The sequence below is a fragment of the Populus trichocarpa genome, chromosome 1 (genome assembly GCF_000002775.5).
Source record: "Populus trichocarpa isolate Nisqually-1 chromosome 1, P.trichocarpa_v4.1, whole genome shotgun sequence".
Taxonomy (NCBI): Eukaryota; Viridiplantae; Streptophyta; class Magnoliopsida; order Malpighiales; family Salicaceae; genus Populus; species Populus trichocarpa.
In genome coordinates this window covers 33,930,200-33,954,310 of record NC_037285.2, presented here as the reverse complement: position 1 = coordinate 33,954,310, position 24,111 = coordinate 33,930,200, and the positions used below count along the sequence as shown (strand labels likewise).

The 24,111-nt window shown below is 33.6% G+C and overlaps 1 protein-coding gene and 1 pseudogene across 2 annotated transcripts; one reads left to right on the top strand and one right to left on the bottom strand.

Annotated features, from left to right (window-relative positions):
- Positions 1-1,249: 1,249 nt before the first annotated feature.
- Positions 1,250-6,292, bottom strand: LOC7456230 (plastoglobule-localized metallopeptidase 48, chloroplastic). Of its 2 annotated transcripts, XM_002300069.4 has the most exons (9): positions 5,890-6,285; positions 5,743-5,800; positions 5,273-5,340; positions 3,620-3,799; positions 3,209-3,305; positions 2,431-2,540; positions 2,199-2,332; positions 1,950-2,116; positions 1,250-1,617 (listed from the first exon to the last, which is right to left on the bottom strand). In XM_002300069.4, the coding sequence occupies exons 1-8, from the start codon at positions 6,148-6,150 to the stop codon at positions 1,981-1,983; spliced, it is 1,044 nt and encodes a 347-aa protein (XP_002300105.4). In that variant the 5' UTR covers positions 6,151-6,285; the 3' UTR covers positions 1,250-1,617; positions 1,950-1,980. The 2 variants fall into 2 exon arrangements, 1 of the variants encoding a protein (XP_002300105.4); XR_002981645.2 differs by lacking the exon at positions 1,250-1,617 and having other exon boundaries at positions 1,967-2,116; positions 2,199-2,334; positions 5,890-6,292.
- Positions 6,293-18,694: 12,402 nt separating this feature from the next.
- On the top strand, positions 18,695-22,387 carry LOC18095260 (pyrophosphate-energized vacuolar membrane proton pump 1-like; annotated as a pseudogene).
- Positions 22,388-24,111: the final 1,724 nt, after the last annotated feature.

Sequence of the window (24,111 nt, the reverse complement as noted above, 5' to 3'; positions counted from 1 at the left end):
AAATATTTTTATAGACTAAATAGACAAAATAAAGCTTCCAAAAAAATATAGATGCGTCAAATATATAGTCTGACAAAAACGTAGCTTTATATTTTATCATTGAATTAGACTTGAATTTTGCTAGATTGTTCTACAAAACTAGTTAATTTTAAATTTTAATTATGTTTTCTACTTAGTTACATATTCTTTTGGGCAGGTTAGTTTTTATCTCTATATAAATAGTTAGTGAGTATTTCTTTCATCAAATTTTTGAACTATAATTTTTTCAGAAAATTTCAATTTTTTTTCTTTTTCATTCAAGCAATATATTGCATCTCCTATTCTGTTGTAGTTTCATTTTAAAAACTTATTTTGATTTAATTTGATAGTAATTAAGATAGATATAAATTAAAAAAAATTTAATAGTTTGATTTGAGGTGTGAAATCTTAACTGGACTATTGAAAGTTTTTGAAGAGAATTTTCATAGTAGAAAAACCTTTTATATCATAAATTATTAAATCAAAACTTTTCGTATTTTGGAATTGATTGTCCGCCCAGCCTACCGTGCTTAATATTTTCTTGCTGGAAAACATTCCATGTATGAAGACACAAGGAACTTGAGAAACGAGTTGATTTATTGCTTCCTGCTGAATTCCAATGCATGCGCTCTTTTCTTTTAACGTTCCAGGTAGCCAGCAACAAAGGTCCTGCTCACAGTAATAGAGATATTTGAAGCTTTAAATCCTAATTGTAGAAAACTTGCAAACTCCGGCCAGCAGCCTCCATTTGATTCTTCGAAAAAGCCTTTTCATAGAACCCTATCATGCAGCTGCTATCTGATATATATTCCGGCTACCACAAATTCGATGAAGGATATGTGGTGAACATTTATGTGGTCTTGTGGTTGACAATGTGATTTTATGATCTACTGATGGGATGAAATTAGAAATGAAGTGGATGTTTTGATTTTCATGTGTTCCTTTCAGCCATTCCAGGAATACTTAATGATGATCAAGCAATTTTCTAATTTGGAAGTTGACAGGCTTTTGTGACTGGGATCATTTCTTTTGAACCCTTCAAAAATTCAAATCAAAGCTATGTGTTTGATGCCTTTTCTCACTCCTAAACTAGAAAGGATAGGTTGATTAGTTTTCTCAAAAGAACAGGAGCCTAACATGGATTAAGTGCTGATTTCCATACCATTTACAGTGAGTTCTTGTACAATGCAACAGAAGCCAAGCTATGCACAGGCTCTCATACCATGAAACATGAGCAAAGCAATGCATTATATTTATTGATACAAGCGTTGTGTATGCTATCTGAGTACTTCACATGTTGATAATATCTGTAATACAAGACCGTATTACTTAGTGTGTTCTATGAGAAAACAAACTAGGATAAATCTCAAAGCCCTTTTATATACATGGACAAGATTGACAGACAACGAAGGCTATATATATATATATACACACATATATGTATATATGATTCTAGTTACTGTCGATTTATAGTGCCACGAAAAATCAAGGTTCTTAGGAAGATTGCAAATGCTCATCAGATCCTCCATCTCCTGCACCCTTGTGCTTAGCCGTCGTTTTTTTCCAAAGATTACGAGTTAGCTATGAGAGAGAGGAAACCTGAACAAGCACCCAAAACAAAGCAAGTCAACCTGAAGGCAGCATGAATACTGTGCATGGAGTGTACTGTGCAGGCAAGATAAAACAGAAACGACCTAATTACAGCAACAACATTAACATCCCACCCTGAAGTGCCATTTATCAGAAATGACTTAATTGTCTAGTTACTCCATTAACTTCTCCCATCATACAGCATCGCAATAAGTAATTTTAAGTTCATGACCAACTAAAAAGGATTCAATTTGAATCCCATGTGAAATCCAAGTTCCTACAAGTAGGAGGTTCAGGTGACTAAAGCAAAAATACATTGCACAGCGGTCATATAATCCTACCTCATCAAGTTGTTCACATTTTGACCATCTTCTAAACATTCTGTGGAGTGGTTATCTGTATTGCACGTTTCAGAAGCTGCTGGTAGTCTAGACTTCTCGACCATTCATCAATTTCACGAGCTCGCAGAACAGGCAGAGGATGTGAGAGTTGTTTTGTTTGAGCATTTCTGTGGCACTAGCAAATCAGACAACTGCCAGGAAACTGGTAGGCGTAATTTTGGTACTCAGTTCATATATGATACTGCTCACCTTATGTACAATCCCACTGAACTTGAAGAAGCTCTATCATAAGAGCGCGCTTGTTCCAAGAATGCATCAACGTTTAGCTGATCAGCAATTGATGGGCTTCCCCCAGCTAATTTCATCAAAACAGAGATGACCACCTCTTGTAGGATAATAAGAAAAGGATAAGATAATCAAATCTATAAAAATACACCACAGTAATCAATTTATACAATTAAAAGGTTCCAGTTTTATATACCTTAGGGTCTTGGGCAACAAGAAGGGCTGCACGGTCACAAGTAAGCTCTGCTGCTCGGAGCCAACGGAATAATTGTTCTTCTAAATTCTGAGCTATCAACCAACCAATTCCTGTGAACAAAATAGGCGTTTCAGAACTCTATGAAGCATATTGTTAAGGAAGTAGACAATCTGAGAACTATCGTGAATGAAACAACTTGATTGTTAATATGTGCAGTCACGGACAAGATTTACCCCAATAAACCGAAGGTTCCAAACAAAGTTGTTGCTTTCAGACAGTAAAATTAACAAGGAAACTGGTATACAGGTATAAGCCATCATTACCAATATACAAGGATTTTAAATATTAATTTTCGATATATGGATCTTTTAACTTTCAGTAAATAAAACTCCAAAAATAAATGGAAGAAATGTTTCAGTCAAAACCCTGTAGTTGTTGCACTTTCATATAACAAAAATTAGATGAAGCCATCATAAAGACCAACCCCATACTCCATTGAAATTATCTCAACTTGCTCAAATAACTCATCAAATATAGGCCATTTTTTAAAAGGTCGATAGATAGTATACTAATTTTTTGTACAACTCGGAGTCTTGTAATTCATAATCAGTTAACCTGAATTTCTGCAAGATCTGTTGTTAAAAAAGACTGGTTAAGTTGTGAGTTCAGAGGCCGCAAATATTTTTCTCAGTATCCATGAAATGATTCTAATCAAAGAGGATATATATTGAAATTATAGATGTTACCTCAACAAACATTACAGAAAGAAAACACCTACCAGGGACAGTATAGGCTCCAAGTGTAAGAAAATTTGCGAACGTGAGCCATACTCCGTGATCGCATTTCAGATGACCCAACTCGTGAGCCAAGACAGCCTACTTTAAGTTAAATAGTCTAAAGTTAATAGCATCTCATCATTTGAAGGATAGTTCTATTATACAAGAAAAAATTTATATCTAGATATATCTGTGCATACAGATGTAAATGAAAAGAAAAAGGTTATAAGATAATGACAGGCAAAAAAAAAAAAAAAAAGAAGCTAAAACTAAAGCCACAAACTATGCCATTCATGGATGCTGGTGAACCTTGCAGAGCCAATCAAGCAAACCATTCGTTCACAGGGAAGGACTCAAAATAAGTCAACTGATAATCACAACATGCTTTTAAAGGTAAATGTACAAATCCAGACCTGCAACTCCTTTCTTGTTAGAAGCTCCACGAGGCTGGTATGCACAACAACAAATGGCTTTTGCCCACTTATGGCTAAAGTATATGCATTTGGTACAGGACTTTGCCGAACATATAGATCAGGGGCCTCCATGTTCAATATTTGCGCAGCCTCAGTCATCAATTGATGAAGTTCAGAAAGCTGATACAAAAGAAATTAGCATATGCAAGGCTATAAATTGCTACATATATCCTACATCCTTTTACAATATGCAGATAACAGGAAAATGCTGCGTATAGAGAGTCTATTTCAAATAGTGATATTTTATGCCAATTCAGCAATGACAACATGTTAAAATTGTTATGAAGTGAATTACAATGCATATCTTAGATGCATTGATGTATTATTCACCTATGATTCTCTTTTCTGTAAATAAGAAAACAGCAGTCAACGCCCAAATGATGTGAATTACGATACAAAAAACACACACACACAAGGGAAAAGATGTTATAAGAGCTCCAAATGAACAAAACTTGGACAAAAGAGTAAGTTCACAAGATGCCAAATGTATCAGATACCAGCAGACTGCTTTATACGTATGTCAATGTGAATATTTCTAACAATTATAGATATGTCCCTTTAGATGAATCTTTACAACTGTAAATGTTATTTTGTTGACTTAGATTATTGAAGATCTTTTTACGATTGGTAAAAAGATAATTTGGCTAAGATAAAAGTTTATCAAAATTAGTTAGCATTATCTTCTCACTAATTATTTGATTAGTTTAGATTATTTAAGAGATAAGTTCAGATAAAGTAGAAAAAGTTATCCGAAGATAACTTTATTGGTGTTTCTGTAAAACACGTTAGCAGTTTGTTACCAATTTTAACAGACTAGGAAACTTGAAGACTATCTTTATCCTTATCACATAAGACATGTATATAAGGAAGGTTAAGTCTAAAGAAAAGAGAGCGTTGTCTGCTTTGGAGGAGAGTTTCAAAACGTAAAAGTATCAATTACACTGAAGCAAGTTTGCCAACCAGCTAAGGAGTTTATATAGAGTTTCACAACACGTTCTTTTGACACACGAGGAATGTGTAGGAAATTCTCGAGAAGAATTAGTCCTTAAAGAGTTGGAAAGCTTGCAGACTTTTAGGAAGAGTTCCTGTATGAACTGTTAGCAACTGGAGGTTCCAATTAGGATGACAACAATATGAAGATCATCAGATGTACTAGCAAGCTATTGCGGTAGGAGACATAACATGGATCACTGTCTCATCAAGTAAGGTAGTATAGACACAAAGGGTTGTGTTTAGAGATACTCATCTTATAATCATTTAAACTAGTGAAAAAATTGTCTATACTGGGTTTGACTGACTCGGAAGGTTTTTTTTTTTTTTTATCTTTTGAAGAGTTCTTTAAAAGGTTTTCACTTTGTAACCAAATACCTTGTACATTTAAGTTTTCTATATTCTTTACTTATTTGGTTACTAATCAGTGTTTGCAAAGTATTATAAGATCATATGTGGTAAATAGAAAAAAGGACTTTCAACAACTATTTTGAAAATAATCAACCTGCAGCAAATGACACTTTTAATGGAGTACCATGAGAAACTACAGCCACACAAGATAGCCTACATAAACTCTAATGTTTGCTAGAGTCATACAATTACCTGATTTTTAGAAACAAGAACTGAAGTCCCAATATTTTCTAGAAGCATGATTTGCTCTGTCACAGACCCTGCAATTATGCATTCCAAGAAACAACTTAGAATATAACTCAAAGAAAACATTAGCCAAATCTTTCCACGCACGAGAAACCATGGTTATATCTAAAGAAGAGAAAAAAAGAGAGGCTAGGTTTACATCATGGAATCGATGACAAATAACTTGTGCATAGCATATAACACAATCCCCATTATTTCTGCTGAGCCATTAAATGAACATTTCAGAGAAATAGAGCTTGTATTTATCACAACTTTCCACTATACAAAAACCAAATACAAGCCCCAAATTTACAGAAATGCGAGTGTTAAATGCAAAATCAAAGTCAAATGAACAGTAGATAGTAAATTAAAGGGGGAAAAACAAAAGCACAAGTCAATAAATACACTAATCATACAAAAAGAAATTCTAATAGTACCTAATAGAGCCTTCCCCAGTTCATTTAATCCTGGAATTGCCCTCAAAATCAGTGTATTCTGAAGGTAAAAAAAACCATGAATTAGACGATTGCAAATAGAAAAAAGAGAAGGGGATTTCCAATATAAATAATCCAGTAAAAAGAAACCTGTTTATCAAGAGGGTGTCTAAAATCATCAGCATCAAGATTACGAATAAAAAGAGAAGAAGCTCTACAAACAGAGACCCTGACTCTTTGATTCTTCTTTGCCAAACCAAAGACTCTTTGATTCTTCTTTGCCAAACCAAATCCAAAAGAAGCTGAACAAAACCTCAAATCACTTGAACTGAAAGTAAGAGCAGCAGCAGCAGCAGCATCTGGTCTCCTTCTATGAGCCAAAGATAGAGAAGACAGAGACACGGAAGCCATTGCAAGAGAAAGAGAGAAACAACACAAAATTCCAAGGGCTTGCTTTCTTTCTTGTTGGGTTGGAGTTGTAATTTATTAAAAGATATTTGAGTTGTTTGATGCGTCTGTAATTTGGTGTCCACAGCCGTTTTTATGGTTACCAATGGCGCCACTTTGCTTTCTATTGACTCTCTGTGAGGCCCTAAGAGTTTAGGCCGTGTTGGTTTTTGTATTTTAAAAATAATTTTAAATAATTTTAATTTGTTTTTTTATTTTAAATTATTATTTTTTTGTATTTTTAAATTATTTTGATACATTAATATTAAAAATAATTTTTATAAAATAAAAAAATATTCTTTTAATATATTTTTAAATAAAAAATATTTTAAAAAATAATCGTCACATTCCCAAACACAAAAACATAAAACTATTGATCTACAGTTGAGGTTAAGATTATATTATTGGTTGGATTAAAATTTTATTTTATTTTTTTAAAAAAATGATTGGATCATGTATATTATTATTCTATTTTAAAAAAAAAATTAAAAATTACACTTATAAAAAATATGTACAAATGTCATGTAAATTAAAAAAAGTTATAATCAATTAATATTAATTAAATATATTTATTAAAAAATTAGTATATTACAGTTCTATTAGTAATTTTATATATCAAAAACACATCAATAAAACTTAATCAAGCACTACTACTTAGTACTTAGATCAGCCCCAAATTTTATTATGAAAAAATAAAAAAATCTTTTTTTTAATTTCTAAAAATAATACATTTGAATACAAATTTTATTTTTCATGTTCTATCTGTTTTTTTTATATATATATTTCATGTTCTTATTTTAATGTCCCAAATGGCAGCTTTGCATTTTCATTGTTCCAAATTTATGTCTTCTTGATCCGAGGCCTCTTCTATTCATAAACTAAATGAGTAATGCAACCATTAAATTCAGTAATACGATTTTATTAATGTTGAAGTTTTTCAATATTGCAGAGGTTTCTTATTTTAAAAACTAAATGCTACCAACAGTTTTAATATTATCCCAAAAAAATGTATATATTCGGTGTAGAAAATAGGTGCACGGATATCAATTTTAGTGTATTCTAGGTCGGATCCTAAATTATTTTTCGATTCCTTTTAATGTTACGAGACAACGATACATTAGCTTAACTTATACTAATTATGTATAATATATCAAATTTATAATTTGAGGTATGAGAAGATGATAATCTCATAAAATCCAAAATAAAATATAATAGGAAGCTCAATTCTAATAAATCAAATATTAAAAGCTGAAAATAAAAAAAAAATTCAATTAAAAAAAAGTTATATTTAAACAAAAAAAAAATTCATAAAGTGAGCATAACATACTTATATTTAAGCAATTAATTTAATTTAATTCAAAACCAAAATTTCTTAAAAAATAAGATAAATTTAACAAAAAACAACAAAAAAAATACTTGAGATAACCCGAGTCATTTTAAAATTAATGAAATATTCTATAAAAAATTAATAAAAAATAATAATAGAGTCTAATTAATATCAAATGCTGAATGATAAAATTATAAAAGATATAAGCTTAAAAAAAGGAAAAAATAAATAAATGAACCTGGGTGAGACTCTGAAAGACCAGTTAAGATTTCTAGTTATTAAAATACTAGTGGTGTCTCCAAACCTTTTTAACTGATAAAAGATAAGAATTCTTTATTCTTTCCACTCCACATCAAAAATCATGATCTAGGAAGATAATTATTGCAATGCTGCACACTTCCGATAAAATAACGACTCCACTGAGCTTTGTTTTTTGTTTGATTGTTGTGTTTTTATTTTGGTTTATCTGTACATTTGTCATCAACATGCATTTTTATATATATTGCTCATGCATTTGTATATTGTATATGGAATTATGTCTCCCACATCACACGTTTTAATTTTTTAAAGTACTTATAAGCTTTAGGTTAGGTGAGAGATTAACAATCTGCCCTATAACTATCAGTTAGAGTTCAGACTCGTAAAACAATCAAATCATATTTGAGTGCATGCTTGGAAATGGTAGGTATACATGCCTTAATCATTTCTTACAACGCTCTCATATTGTTCCTTACAATGACCATCATTGGACGGATCTGAGACCATTTTGAGACTAAATAGAAAACTTACCTAAGTTTCACTTAATGACAAAAACCTACATATACGTAAATGTTCCCAAATACTCATATTGCATTGAAAGGCAAGCCAGACCATATAAAATCATGTATTGCAAGACTTTGCATTGTAATCATGACTTCCATAAAAATACTCTTCTTTTCAAGAATTTGGGCAAGAATTTGAACTGGCACATTTAATTGATGGAAATTATCCAATAATCGATGTTAGAGGAATAACACAAATCACCATGATAAACCATACTGTGAATGACATGGAGAAACTACTACTCATCATGGAATACATGGATGGGACTCTATTTAAAAGACATTATAGGAGAATTGCATAGTTAATGAGGCTCCCGGTACAAACAACAACTATAAAAGTACTATTGAATTTTTGGGATCCTAATTATAGGTGTTTTACCTTTGAAAAAATTGATATGACATCCACGTATAACATGATTCTAGATTTTCCAAGTAGCAGCTATAAGATCTACTTCAGATAGAGGTTCAAAGACATCGTTTCTAAGTTAACTAGATTATTGTGCTTAAGAAAGGTAAGCCAGTTTAAGATAACTGATATGAGATTCAAATGGAAAATCATTAAAGCCAAAATAAAAAAAAACATGGAGGAGGGAAAACTAGGAAATGAATGGTATAAGGTAGTGGCCTTTGCCATATTTAGGCTAATGTTGTTCCCATCCGAAACTAGAGTCACCGGTCTAGAAGCTCCAAACGTATTTGTAGGGTACAAGCATACTAAAATTAACCTTTCTACTATAATTTTGGTTGAAATCATGCTATCACTCAACCATTGTAAGACATATGAGAGAGGAGTCATATGATGATGTGTTTTAATGTTGTATCTATGGGTCATCAATCACATCAAAATATCGAGAGATATTTTCAATAACTTTTGGTTGTTTGATCTTTGACCATTAAAGATTGTTATAGATGAAGCTTAGAATAATTTATATGAGAAAGAATAAGTGGAGAAATATACTGCATTATTATAAAGCAACTTCAAATGAAAAGCATCATGGATGAATGACACATCTTGCATAATGAGTTATGGTAGTAAAGAATGGACCCTCTTGATCGAAATAACTAGATACATTGATTATGCACCGGTATTAGTTACATCATAGCTTGGTAGAATACAATATGTGCCAAAAACTTTGGGTTTAATATATTTCAGTGGATTATTCAGAAATCAGTCATCTATCAAAGAGCTAGACTTATTAGACAAGATTGGGGAAGGTTTTTTTATGGTAAAGAAAGAAAAAAAAAAGTAGGGATGGATCTTCATTTAGTAAAAATTACACTATCTAGAGAAACAAATGACTTTCTAGGGTGATTGAATCCGAGAATCTTAGAAACTCATAATCAGAAATATGGCCTTCACAAGCAATTAAAGAAGGACTGAAAGTAAAAAAAGGATTGTAAGAAAATAGTTAGAAAAGTGCAAAATTGACCTTTACAATAGCAACGAGTTGCAATAAAACTTGGAAAAACAACCGGAAGAAAAAGATAAAATGAGAAACTACCAGAGCTAACAGTTAAAAGGAAAGGATGAATGACTAACGAACTTGATGAAAGATCCGAGGACAGTAAAGGAATGGTAGAAAAAGGTTGAGGTAGTCAAAAAAATAGGCAAAGGTATCCAAAATTATTTGGGAATTTGAAAAGTCAAACATGATGAACTGGTTAACAAATATATGCTAATAGAAAAGAAATTGGCCTAAGTCAAAAGGTCAGCTAAAGATAAGATGGGTAATGATAAGGAAATAATAGATTCCTCAAAGAAGGAAAGGAACAACTTTAGAAGGAAAAAAAACTAGATATTGAGAAAGAAAAAATGATCAAACTCCAAGGTATGCCATGCAAAATACAAAAAGGCAATCCCTATTCTTTTGAAACCTATTGACCCTCATAATTGGTCTTATAGCTCTATTCAAAACATTGTGACTGATTCAATTTTGTAAATAACCCATTTTTCCAAAATAATCCTTAAAAATTGAACTGTCCTTTTGATTTTGGAAAAAATACAATGTTTGTTCAAAATAGTGTTTCAAGCATCCTGTTCAAAAGATAACAAATGGATTAATCTGGCAACTCACTCTCTGAGGTGACCAAACAAACTTGAACCCAAGACATGAAAAATGAAAACATGTAGTTGTATGCATAATCACATATCTCTTAAGTCATATTTTAGTTGTATGTATAATCACATGTAGTTGGATCTGTTAGTCATCGATTCACAAAACATAGTTGTATAAAAAAAATCTCAAACCATTACACTAGACAAGGATAAAGTTTATCAGTTCTAATCAATTGCGCTTGAAATAATTGAAAGGTCATCTTTGTTATCTTTTCAAGTTCTAAAAATATATCTCCTTGTGGTCCCTATTTGAGCTTGAATGAGTTTTTCATTAAAAAAAAATCTTAGCTAGAATCACACCCCACATTGAGAACAAATGAAAATTCTAAAAATAAAAGGTCAATCCTAACTAGGATCACACCCTATACTGGAGGGCAATAAAAATTCAAAAATAAAAAAGCAAGAAAACCCAAAACACTCAAGTACTGGGGGGGCATGTCTAAAGGAAAAACTTATAACAAATCAAGGTCATAACAAATAAGTATGTCCTGTCAAAACAATAAAAAAGGGCAAATAAAAGAAATACTATGAAAAAAGATTGAAAGACACAATGATAATGATCCTAAGTTTTTAAAACCTTGAAACACTTTTTGAGCCTATACATCTCTTTTTTTCATAGCCAAAAGTCATATACTGCTTTACATACCTTTAAAAGTATTTTATGATCAAACAAGCAAACAACCTGAACCGACAAATAACGCTCTCAAAATATAAAGAACTTTTTCATAAAAATCATGACATCATGAACAAACTATTCGTTATTATTTATACTAATAAAATGAGTACTAAAAAAGAAGAAAATTTTTTCCCAAACAAAACCTCGAGTTTTTACTCGAGCCTCTTGCTTTGAAACCCATAAAAATAGAAGGTTGCCCTACCATATACATTCACTGATTCCAATCTTACCTACATAAAAAGATAAAATTATTCATTTCCTAAAAATAAACCCCTAAGGAATTGCCAAAAAACAAAATAGCTAACATTGAATAAATTTCTACTTTCAAAATACAAAAGTCAAAATTTTAGGATATTTATTTTAGTCATAGATAACTTGATTTTGAGCTGACATTTCCTTTTTATATTGTCAATTTCAACCAAATACATACGAAAGTTGCTTTTTAGTGTTGAATGATATGTCTTGGGGTTACAATCGAAGAAACACTTTCAAAATTATATCTTCATGATTTTTTTGTAACAACTAGACTTGAATGGATATGATCCTTGAAATTTTTGATTTGATTCCAAAACAAGGAAATGATTTTTAAATGAAAAGAACATTGACCGAGTTTGCAAAGTCCTTAATGAAAATGATGATTGACACTTCTTATGTGATGTTATTGGAGAAATTAAACAGCAAAGGAGTAATGTTATGGACCTTATAAGGGGTAATGTATAATATCCATATTAGATGAAGGTAATGTTTCTCAAACACAATCTATAATAGTGGATTACTTGATGAACTTCATCAATAGTTGAGAGTAATGCTATATTTAAGAGGTATTTTCATTGCTAAATTCCAATTTACCCTTTAAAGGATGGCTATGATACCTTAAATGTTATCACGTGACTGAATTTTGATAAATGTTAAAAAGATACGCACAACCTGATGAACTGGAGGTAATTTGCAATGCTTATTAACAATAAATGATTTGATAACCTCTAGAAAATGAGAGTAATAGAGCACCGCTTCTCCATCAAAATAACTAAAGACTAGGAAATGGTGTAAGAATACTATTATTAGGAAGCATCGTCTGACCAGAAGGGCAACATCATGGCTAAGAGAGTTTGTCAATTTTCAAAGAATGGTTAGATTAGCAGAGCTTTATTTATTATCTCAAGGTTTAAGCTACGTGTTAAAGAGACAATCAAACATATTAATCACATGGGCAAAACCCAAGTGGGCTGAAGAGTTAAAAAACCAAGAAAACTCATCTAAAAAATTACAAACCTTATCAATCAAGCAATAGAGAGATGATAGAGAAAGGGGGCTATATTTCAAAACAGGTAAAATAGATGCATAAACATCATAAAGAAATTTTTTGGAATTTTTAAAGGAAGATTTCTCGAAAGCAGCCAGAAAGGTTCAACAAATATGAACCATCAGAAATCCAGTCCAGAGATCACTAAAAGTCGATGGATAATCCAAAGAAAATTAGAAGATGGATCATCTCAGAAAATAAAGGCAAAACATCTATTAGGAAAAATCCAAGACAAAATCAATCATCATTAATCATTCATGAAAAATCCCAGATATTTTTCAAACTATGGGCATATCACCCGTTCATAAACCACAAGCAGGTTACCCGATAAAAAACCATAGACAGGTCACCCAATCACTAACTATAGCCAGGTCACCCAATCATGGACCATGATCATGTTACCCAATTATAAACCATAGGCATGCCACTCAATCATGGACCACTAGCAAGTTACCTAATCATAAATAACAAGCAAGTCAACAAATCACAGACCATAGGTAGGTCACCCAAACACAGACCAAATGTGAAAAATCCTAGATGCCTATGGGTCTGGCGAGTTGTCAGACTTGTTATTTCTATGCTCAGCTAAATATTGAGTCTAGATGCATGTAGGTCTGGTGAGTTGTCAAACCCATTATTCTTAGACGCAGCCCTAAACGCCCCCTGATGAATCATAGATATTTTATCATGATGTGACCATAAATCAGAGATATTTTATCTTAATAGAGATGTAAATACAAGATATTTTATTTTGATAAGATAAGTCGACCTTTCCTCTATAAAGAAAAGAAGGACCCGAGAGGTTATAATGGAGGAAACAAAGATGATACCCTCAGGTTTAGTTTTTTCTCTCTAGTTGCAAGGATTGATCAATCTTTAAAGTTTTTTTCTAAAAAGTATAATCGATACCTCCCTAAACCAACAATAATTTAATCATCAAAGAGTCCCTAAATAAATAAAAGGGGACCTTTTACAGGTAACGATGATAATCTACTTGTGTTTTTATTATGGAATGGTAGGTTAGATTGCGAGAACCAAGAGATTAATGACTTTGTCTCGGGCTTAGGCCTGACCTTCAAGCCCAAGGGATAAAACAAAACTTTATCATTAGCCAAATGATTTTTAATGTAGGGATAAAACCTCTTGTTTTTAGTTTCGGTTAAGCAATTTCTTCTTTTAACATTCTTAATTGGAAGGCTTTTATGATGTGTGCCCATTTCTGGATGTATTGAGCGATCGAAAAAAGCTATGTGGGGAGTGCAGCGACTGCAAATAGGGTAAACCAAGTAGCCTCCGACCACCTTTAGGAGGAAAAAGGCATTGTGAAGGCTGAAATACAGAGTATCAAAGTGGATTATTCTAGATTGAAGGACCAAACACAAGGTCTTGCTCTTAAGCTGAGCTCTTGGAAGAAAGCACTTGAGGCCTTATATAATCAAGTTGTTCCCTTGAGAGAGGAACTCCTTCAAGCTAGGGACTTTCAAGTTAATCTACATACTAAGTTTGTTGCCACACGAGCTGGGCTCGCTGCTTCCAAGGAAGAGAACTAGCATCTCTAAAAAAAGCTGGAGTTTTTAAGGGACTCTTCTCAGGCGAAGCTAGAGTCTTTTGAGAGATTCTCTTTAGGAATTTTATGAGTTTTTTAGGGACTCAGCAACTTTAACCGAGATGGTGAGAGACAAGATATCTTGGTTATGTCCAACCTGTAACTCTTCAACCTTTTCAGGAGATGCATGTTGATTTTAGCGTAACCTTCCATCCGGTCCTAGTTCTAAAATTTATAGATGTCTTCTTAGTGAAGGTTGTTGTGGCTCAATGAGGGGAATATCCAGTTGAAAAGCCCGAGCTAGATCCTTTTATATACATTGCACTTTTATAACACAAATCTTTGTTCTTTTGTTGATTTTTATGAGTTTTAGTCCCTGTGCAGAGTTTTTATTTGGGTCTCATGCCCACATTTAACAAAGCATTGCCCATACTTAATAAAGCATTTCTAGGTCCAATGCTTATACTTAATGATGTATTTTTAGGTCCAATGCTCATACTTAATGAAGCATTTTTAAGTCCAATGCCCATACATAATAAAGCATTTATGGGTTCGAGTGGTGGATGATCTAACCTTACCTAGATCTACGAGGGCTTTGTCTTTTGGAAAAAGGAAAGATGTCATTTGTATATGTCCACCTATCAGTTTGGGTGTATTCGTTGTGGACTGTTAAAAAGCTTTTTGGTAAGAATTGGTGTCGAATGGTTTTAATCTTAGCTCGTGTAAGGCCTAATGGGCATTGTTCCTAAGGGACCATAAAACTCTTCATCTAGGCAGTCTATTATGTCCTTAAAGGTAGGGGTGATCATTTTCGGTTCGGTTCAGTTTTTATCAAAAAAAAGTTACCAAACCAAAAAAAAATTAAAAAAAAAAACCGAAACCGGTTCAAACTGACCGGTTTCGGTTCGGTTCGGTTTTTTAGGACAAAAATTGATTCAAATCGGTTTGGCTCGGTTTTCCAGTTTGGCTCGATTTTCTCGGTTTTGGCTCGGTTTTTTCCTGTTTGGCTTGGTTTTTACGATTTCGCTCGGTTTGGGCTCGATTCGGTTTTTTTAGTTTTTTGCTTATAAAACCAAAACCGAACCGAACCTGCCAGTTTTTTCAAAATTTTAATCGGTTTTTTTTTACGGTTCAGTTTTTTCGGTTTTATTTTCCGGTTTTTTGATTTTTTTGCTCACCCCTACTTAAAGGAGTATGTCAACCCCTTTCAAGGTAAAATGTATCGTAGCACTAAGGAGACATTTATTACTTCTAAAGTAAATGTGTTATCACACTAGAAAAAATAAATTTATCCCATCTTTGAAAGATTTGGTGGGGAAAATATATTCATCCTCGTTGCTGATACAACATCCATCCCATCTTTGGAGAAGGGTGTGATCGTATTAGGGAGAGTATGTCAATTCCTTCTAAGGTAAATTGTGTTGTAGCACTAGGGAGATGTTCATTACTTTCAAACTAAATGTGTTATTGCATTAGAGAGAGTAAATTCATCCCATCTTTAGACAATTTTATCGAGAGAGCATATCCATCCTCGTTGTTGATGCATCGTCCATTCCATCATTGGAGAAGGGTGCAATCGTGTTAGGGAGAGTATGTTGATCCCTTCCAAGGTAAGTTGTGTTATAGCACTAAGGAGATGTTTGTTACTTCCAAAGTAAATGTGCGATCGTATTAAGAAGAGTAAATTCATCTCTTCTTCTGAAGATTTTGAGACATGAAGAGTAGAAAGAATTTGTTATTTTGAACAATATAATTCGTATACAAGAAACTTACATTTCTAGTTATTGACCATAATATATTTCTATCTCACTTTGAGGCCCTAAAAAATAAAGAATTATGTTTTTCAGATGAAAGTTTATTAGGTAGTCATAAAAAAAAACTTCCCATATAAACATAGTTCCTTTAGTTATTGTGGAAATTTGACCGACAAAAGAGAAGGTAACCTCTCTACCTAGAGATCATCTACCCTTATAGGTTCGCAAGCTTGGTAGGAATCCTTGGTTAACAATATCTCTTGAAGTTGCATGGATTGAACCGATGTTCTGTTGGTAACCGTTGAAGGCTTTCTGAAACCTTGAAGTTCCAACTATGATAGTAATTAAGGATGATAAAGATAATGAAGCCACCAGTTTACAATAACTCTTGAAGTTACACGGTTTGAACCGATATCCTGTTGGTATATGTTGAGAATCTTTTAAAGCTTCAAGGCTCCAAATCCGATGGTAATTATGAATGATAACGGCTTAGCTCCTGGAGGAGCTATTAATGTTTTTTTTTTATCATTTCCCATAGACATCACCAATGATGAAGTCTAGTTTTATCATGTGGGCTTGAAGGTCGAGCCTAGGCCCGACATAAAGTTATTAATCTCCTGATTTTGGTAATCTGACCCACCCTTACATGGTGAAAACACATGTAGATCATCGTAGTTACCTGTAAAAGATCCTCTTTTATCTATTTGGAGATTCTTCAATGATTAAATTAGTGTTGGTTTAAAGATAGATCAATTATACTTTTAGAAATAGAAACTTTTAAGATTGATTAATCCTTGTAACTAAAGAGAAAAACTAAACTTGGAACAATCATCTTTGTTTCCCTTTTTATAGCCTCTCAGGTACTTCTCTTCCTTATGTATGCTTAACGGCTGAGATGTAATTTAATCGTGATTGAGCCAACCTGGAGGAAGAGGACATGACTTGGCTAGACTGCCTTAGGTGGGGCAGAATTTGGGGTTGTTCTGTGCACTTTGACGACGAGATAGATTGGGGTGATAGAAGCAGAACAAGTATGTTGTGTATCTTGGAAAACAGATGAGCTGGGATGAAGGAAATAATGTTTTGGGAATTCAACGTATCTTGATGATGGATTGTGTAAGATGAGTAATTTGACAACCGAGTCGTAGAAGATTTGGTTGAGGAACCAAACTGAAACAGGGGGATTTGGTTTGGTGTGCTACCTTGGTAAGGAGGTAGAATGAAAGTAAGGATATTAAGAGTCTGCACTTTGATGATGGACAATTTAGGTGATATATTCGGCAATTTAGTCAGTGGGTTTAGTTGAGGAGCTAAAATTATAGACGAGGATGATTTGATATGCTGCCTTGGTGAAGAGGTAATAGGGCATATCTTAAACATCTTGATGTTGAGTGTTATTCAAGGTGACGAAGATAAAATGCTTGGCCTTTATTGGGATATCATATTGCGAGTTTTTGGTAGACGAAACATGCAACTAAGGTTAGAACAATATGGATATTATTACATAAATGAAGTCTTGTGGGTGTGTATGTTTAGGCAGGGCTAGAACTTGTTCAAAGAACTTCGACATAAGATTATGTTGATCACTGAAAAAGGGTTGTCTCATTTTTCTTACAAGTTATATATGGAACAGTTTGGGAGTTAAGTGGATTTTATTAGGATTCAAGTGATTCTTCAAAGTGGTTTTGTATGGTTTTGTTCATGAGAAAAGGGATGGAAGCCTTGGATGCTTAAGAAGTGTCTGAACGTCATGAAAACAGGTTTATGGGTCACCGAATTGGCATGTGGGATTGCTAATGAAAGAGGACAGATTGTGTGTGGCTTGGGGAAGTCACATACAAATTTTGAAAGATATGACAGTTATATGATAGTGGAGTGTTGCAACTTTGTCTTTGGCCAGACAAGATCGATCTCAATGCTTTGGGTTGGGACTCAAAGTGTGTTTTGACTTTGTGGGAAACAAGCAGGATCGGTCACAACTTAGTTCGAAAACTTGTTGATAATGGGATTGTCAAGGTTTCTTAAGCATTGCAGATTCGGTGGATAGAATTATGTTTGAATATGGGCAAAACTAAGAGGCTTTGTATGTGGGACACAGATTCATGACAGTGGGCAGATGTGATGCAAGGGTATCCTAAGTCTGTTCGAAGAGGGTGTCAGTTTCTTTTAGTGGGGGAAGGTTGTAACAGAATCAAAATTTAGCATGAGTACACTAGCGAAAACACTACTGGAAAGACATAGTGGACAGTGGCAGTTTATGGGACAGTGTCAAATTCAGTAACAGTGGTGAAATCGATAGTGTTTTGGACTTGGATGATGGATAGTCTTAGGCAGACAGCAAACAAAGTAGATTCAGCAGCATATATTGACAGTTACGTGGCAGTGTAGTGGGTTGTTACGATGGTTATGATTAAGGCTTCATGGGGGAAATAGATGTCCAGATCATAGTTATTAAACCCAGACCGGCCCGGCGGGTCAACCCGGGACCCGGTCGACCCGATGGCTGGACTGGTTCGGGTTTGTCAAAAGACCGGCCTATGCAACGACCCGGTCAAACCTGGTCGACCCGGCGGGTCGACCCATGACCCGGGTGACCCGGGCGATACCCGGGTGACTCTCCATGGCAGATTTGAGATCTTATCTCTGTCTGGATCTTTCTTGCTGCCTCCAGCCCCTCCAGGCACAACGAGCCTCACAATCTTCCTTGCTGGGGGACAAGGCCAGGCGATTGAGATCGCAGAGACATGGCCTGGAGCTCACCGTTCCTGCATCCAAGCCCAGAACTGAGCAAGAAAGTGATTGAAGAAAGAAAAGGCAAGCAATATCATGGCCAACCTGGAACAGCAAATCCAACCACAAAAAATGGATTACGCGTTGGCAAGAAAAAAAAGCAGTGGTTGCGAGTAGTGAAGTATGAAGGATAAAGATGAAAAATAAATCAAGAATAATAGGAGCAGAAATAAACATGAAGGACAATAGTGCAAGCATCCGAGAAAGCAAGCTGCCTTTGGATGAGGATGACCAATTGCTGATGCAGAGTGGTGGAGGGGGTGGAGGTGGTGCTGGTGGTGGTGGTGGGATTGGGGTTGGGAATAATGGTCTTTTTAATGAAACGGGAGCAGATTCCAAGGGCTGCCTTTTTCTTTATTTTTTAAATGTGAGTATTTTTTTATATTTTTTTATTTGGTTATTAATTTTTTAAAATTTTATTATATAAATATTAGAAAAATATTTTATTTACAATATACATAGCCCTATATTCATATGAATATTTTTTTTATGAAATATTAAAATTTAAAATTTATTTTTTAAAATTTTTTCGAGTTGATCCGGGTTGACCCATAAAACCCGGGACCCAGCTCCTTGACCGGGTCAATACCCGGGCCAGGTTTGATAACTATGGTCCAGATCATAAGGGTATAGTTGTTGAACATGAGAGCATGGTTGGGACTGCTCCTTAAGATACTAAGATCATAGGATCATGGGTCAAAATCACCCACTAAGTTCTTGGGAACATGAGGGAGAAAGTGTTTCACTATTTCCTAAAATATAGAGATGCTAGTTTTATGCTTTGTAACCTTTCATATGCTTGTGTATAAATAGGTTGGAGAGCCTTGGCTACGTAGATGCTAGTTTTGTGTATAGGATGCCAGTTTTGTGTATAGCATGCAAGTTTTGTGCATAATGCACACATACGGAGTTGTGTATTTCCTTTGTTGTTGAGATTAATAAAGCTTGGGAATTTTTTTCGTATATGTTGTGCACTAACTTTCTACCTCTTTACTTGTGTGATTCTGTTTGCTTACAACTTGTGAGAATGAGGAAAACCTCTTGGGTGTGGGAGACACTTAGTCGTGTGCAAACACGAGTGAAAGGGGTGAGAAAAAGCCAAGTCTAGTGGGACTAGACTACTGTATAAGGACTGGAAAATCTCGATAAAAAATTAACCCTGTGACACATTTATTGGCCTTATCCTCTTTCTTTTTAAGTTATGTCCTAACTAATTGTATTAGAAGCTACATTCCTTTTCATGATTTAGGGTTTTTTTTTATAATGATATTAAAGTCATAAAAAAGTGGAACATTGACAAAAACCATCGAATATATCCTTTTATTTTAAACAATTAAGATATTATCACTATGGATGGAAACAATTTATTTTGTTTATAGGATTCATTTAGTAAGATCTTTCAGTAAAAAAAAAAAACATTTATTTGGTATAAATAGAAAAATTTTAAAACTATCCTAAAATTTCTATAAAAAAAACATAATTTAAATATTATATAGTTGGAGTATGACATAAAATAAAAATCTCTAAAAAAATTTATAAGACATGGAGAAAATCACATAAAACATTTGATGCAATGTAATGATTAAGTCTTAGTAATATAGTAATATTGGATTTTTATATCTATTTAAGGTGGTTAATGGTGGTTAATGGGTTAGATTTTGACTAGAATCTATAAGTTTATGTAATTAAATGAAATTTGTTATATAAATTTTATGTTCCAAGTCCAATTATGATTTGAATCTATTAACTCATTTATTTATCAGAGGAATCAAATATGAATCTACTTGATTCAATCCAATAATAATATGAAATTAATATTAATATTATTTTTAATAATATTCTTAAAACATAAAAAAAATTATATAAAAAAAATATATGGCACTAGACACTAGGCTTAGATTTAGGATTTACATATTTTAAATGCTAACTATGGTTTTGCAATTTTATTCCTTTTATTCTCTATATTGATTACTATTTTTACAAACAATCACATAATAAGCTTTTATTTATCCTTTTCATATCTCAAATTAATTTTGTAAGAAAAATACAATAAACATATGAGAAAATTAATAAGTTGTTGCTAATATTATACTTGTATTTAAAATTTGTTATGCTAATATTATACTTGTATTTAAAATTTGTTAGGCATTAATATATTTTTGCCCATTTCAAGTTTTTTCCATAAAACATTAAAATTTTATTGTATTTTCACTTAGGAAAGAAAACTCATCCTTGCACATATGACCACCCATTGAAGATGTGCACGCCTGTTCTTGCCACTGCTGGCTTCAGCACCATATCCTTCGTGCTTGGTGCTGTCACTTCAATGGTTTATGGCTTTCTTTGGGTGAAAATAGTAACCTATGTTAATGCCAGAACCACCCTAGAGGCAAGAATAGGAGGTGGGAAGGCTTTTATCATTGCATTTAGATATGGGGCAGTCATGGGTTTTCTCCTTGCTGCAAATGGACTCTTGGTGCTTTACATTAACATCAACGTCTTCAAGTTGTACTATGGTGATGACTGGGAAGGGCTTTTTGAGTTTGTAATTAGTTATGGACTTTGAGGATCTTCCATGACTCTTTTTGGTAGAGTTAGTGGAGGTATAACACCAAGGCTGCAGATGTTGGTACTAATCTTGTTGGCAGGGTTGAAAGGAACATTTTTTAGGATGACCCAAGAAATCCTGTTGTGATCGCTGACACTGTAGGTGATATAGCTGGCATGGGATCTGAGATTTTTAGCTCATACGCTGAGTCTTATTGTGCTGCCCGAGTCATTGCTTCCATCTCCTTTTTTGGAATCAATCATGAATTGACTCCAATGTTATATCCTCGCATTGTCAGTTCTGTGGGTATCATTGTTTGTCTGATAACCATCTTATTTGCAACTGATTTCCTTGAAATCAAGGCTGTGAAGGAAATTAAGTCAATACTAAAAAATCAACTCATCACTTTCATTGTTTTAATGATCGTTAGAGTTGCCATTGTTAGTTGAATAACTCTCCCATCTTCCTTTACCATCTTCAATTTCAAATTCCAGAAAGTTGTCAAGAATTGACAACTCTTCTTGTGTGTTGTTGTTGGTCTCTGGGCCAATCTTATTATTGGATTTGTAACTGAGTACTATACTAGCAATGCACACAGCCTTGTTCAAGATGTTGCTGATTCCTGCCAAACTGGAGCTGCCACTAATGTTATTTTTGGGCTTGCATTAGGATACAAATCTGTCATTATTCCTATCTTTGCTATCATAGTCAACATTTTTGTTAGTTTCTCTTTCGCTCCTATGTATGGTATTGTTGTAACCGCCCTTGGAATATCGAGCACCATTGCCACTAGGTTGGTAATTGATGCATATGGTCCCATTAGTGACAATGCCGGAGGTGTTGCTGAGATGGCAGACATGATCCACAGAATCCGAGACAAAACTGATGCCCTTGATACTGCCGGAAACACCACTCCTGCTAATGAGAAGGGATTACTCTCTGGCCCTCCTTGGTGCATAATTTGAACAATCAATGTATTGACTCCTAAGATTTTCATTGGTTTGATTGTGGGCGCAATGCTTCCTTACTGGTTCTCTGTCATGATAATGAAGAGTGTGGGAAGTGCAACACTTAAGATGGTTTGAGGAAGTTCGCAGGCAATTCAATACCATCCCTGGCTTGATGAAAGGCACTGTCAAGCTTGACTATGCCATCTGTGTTCAGATCTCTACTAATGCTTCTATCATAGAGATGATCCTACCTGGTGCACTAGAATTTTTCCTTGAGGACAAGGGCACTTTAAATGGGGGAAATTGTTACAAGTTCAATTTGGGGAGAGGATTTTCGCATATGGAAATGAATATTTGGGAAGATTATTAGTAAGCATTACGCTTCACTTGATTAGGTGTTAGGATTGTAATACATAACGTTTCATTTAGTTGTCATTTTCTAAAAGGAATTTGGGATTATATGTCACAGAATGACAGGAACCGTGGGCATAGGCAAAATAATGAATGAATTCTAAGAATCTCTCCCCTTTTCTTGCTTCTTCTTCTTCTTTTTCTATGGATGTTAACCACTACAAGCCATTGCTAGCCTTGACAGTGAGCTCCCAAAGTTCACCAAAATACTTGGAAGAAATCCCAGTAGGAACAATTCCAATTAAGCTTGTTCCACCGCCACGCCCACCCACTACCCATCCAACTTATCATAGAACTGGTTCACATCAACCAAGACCAATTACTAGAACCATCCTCCCTCACAGCTAGCAATACCTATCATAAACCTGACAACCTCCATAAAAGAAATCAGGCAAAACCATTGTCAAGAGAGCATTATCAAGCATAGATCAATAAAGCAAATTGGCGGAGAGGATTAACATATCAATAAACCTGATTCACCATAACCACACCATCAACCATGGCAGTCAGATCAATAGCATTAGACTCCACAAATCTACATAGATAACACCATTTCACCACCCAACATCATTGAAGATGCACCACTGTAAGTCAGTCGCAAGAGATGCACCACTGCAGGTCAGAGTTTGAGAGAAAGAGACTCATGAAAAGGGTCTAGAATAATGTTGAATCCCATCTTTGTTTACTGCCCAGTTACATCAATATTATTTCTTCTTTTTTTTCTTTTTTTCTTTCGTTTTTTTAATTTTAATTTTATTTTAATTTCATATTTATTTAAAAAATATTTAAATAAAAGTAGTGAAAAATGACAGTAAAAAAATTTAAAAAAATGAATGGGATCACCAATACAATACCACATTAGTGGTACTATTTAAATCAGCAATAGTTGTGTGATTCAAGTGGCCTGTTAAATAATATGGTTGGTAGATCATTTTATTTTTTAATTTTTTAATTTTTTAGTTTTTTAGTTTTGCACTTGTCATTTAAAGTTGTTATTAATATTATTTTTATACTTAAAAAAATATCTAAAAAAATATTATGCCTTGTATTTCTATTTTTTTTTTTTATCAACCTCTTTGGTCAATAATATCTAGAATTTAGTTCTATTTTTAATTGTAAGTCTTTGCTATACTTGTAGGAAATTATTTTTACTTCGTGTTTGATTAATCATTTATATTTAGAAGTTTAGCATTGCATGTTTGTGATTTTCCTCGTATATTTTGATCTTAATTAATCTTCACGTTAAAAAAAAAAAAAACAAGATTAGTTTTATTTTTGTATTATGATTTCTCTTGCAAGAATTGCTTATGATCTTAATTTCACAATTACTATGAACCTGACCCTTAGTGATACCCTTAGAATCATTAAAGAGGAACCATATCTTATATGAAACAAAATGATCAACTTGTTTAAGAGAGTTGAATCCTTAGAGATTTTCTAAACAGGGCACCCAAAAACCATTAAAAGTTACAACAATAACCATCATAGACAAGTTTGTCAAGGGCACCACCAATATAACTATCTTTTAGGTTACTCTAGCCATGATAACCCTGATAAGTGAGTCATAAGATCTAATAAAATAGAAGGTCTTATTTTTTACAATTGTTATGACCCTTAGATTTTTACTAGGTGGATTCATGACATGAATTATTTTTTTTATTCAACTAACTTCTGATAATATAA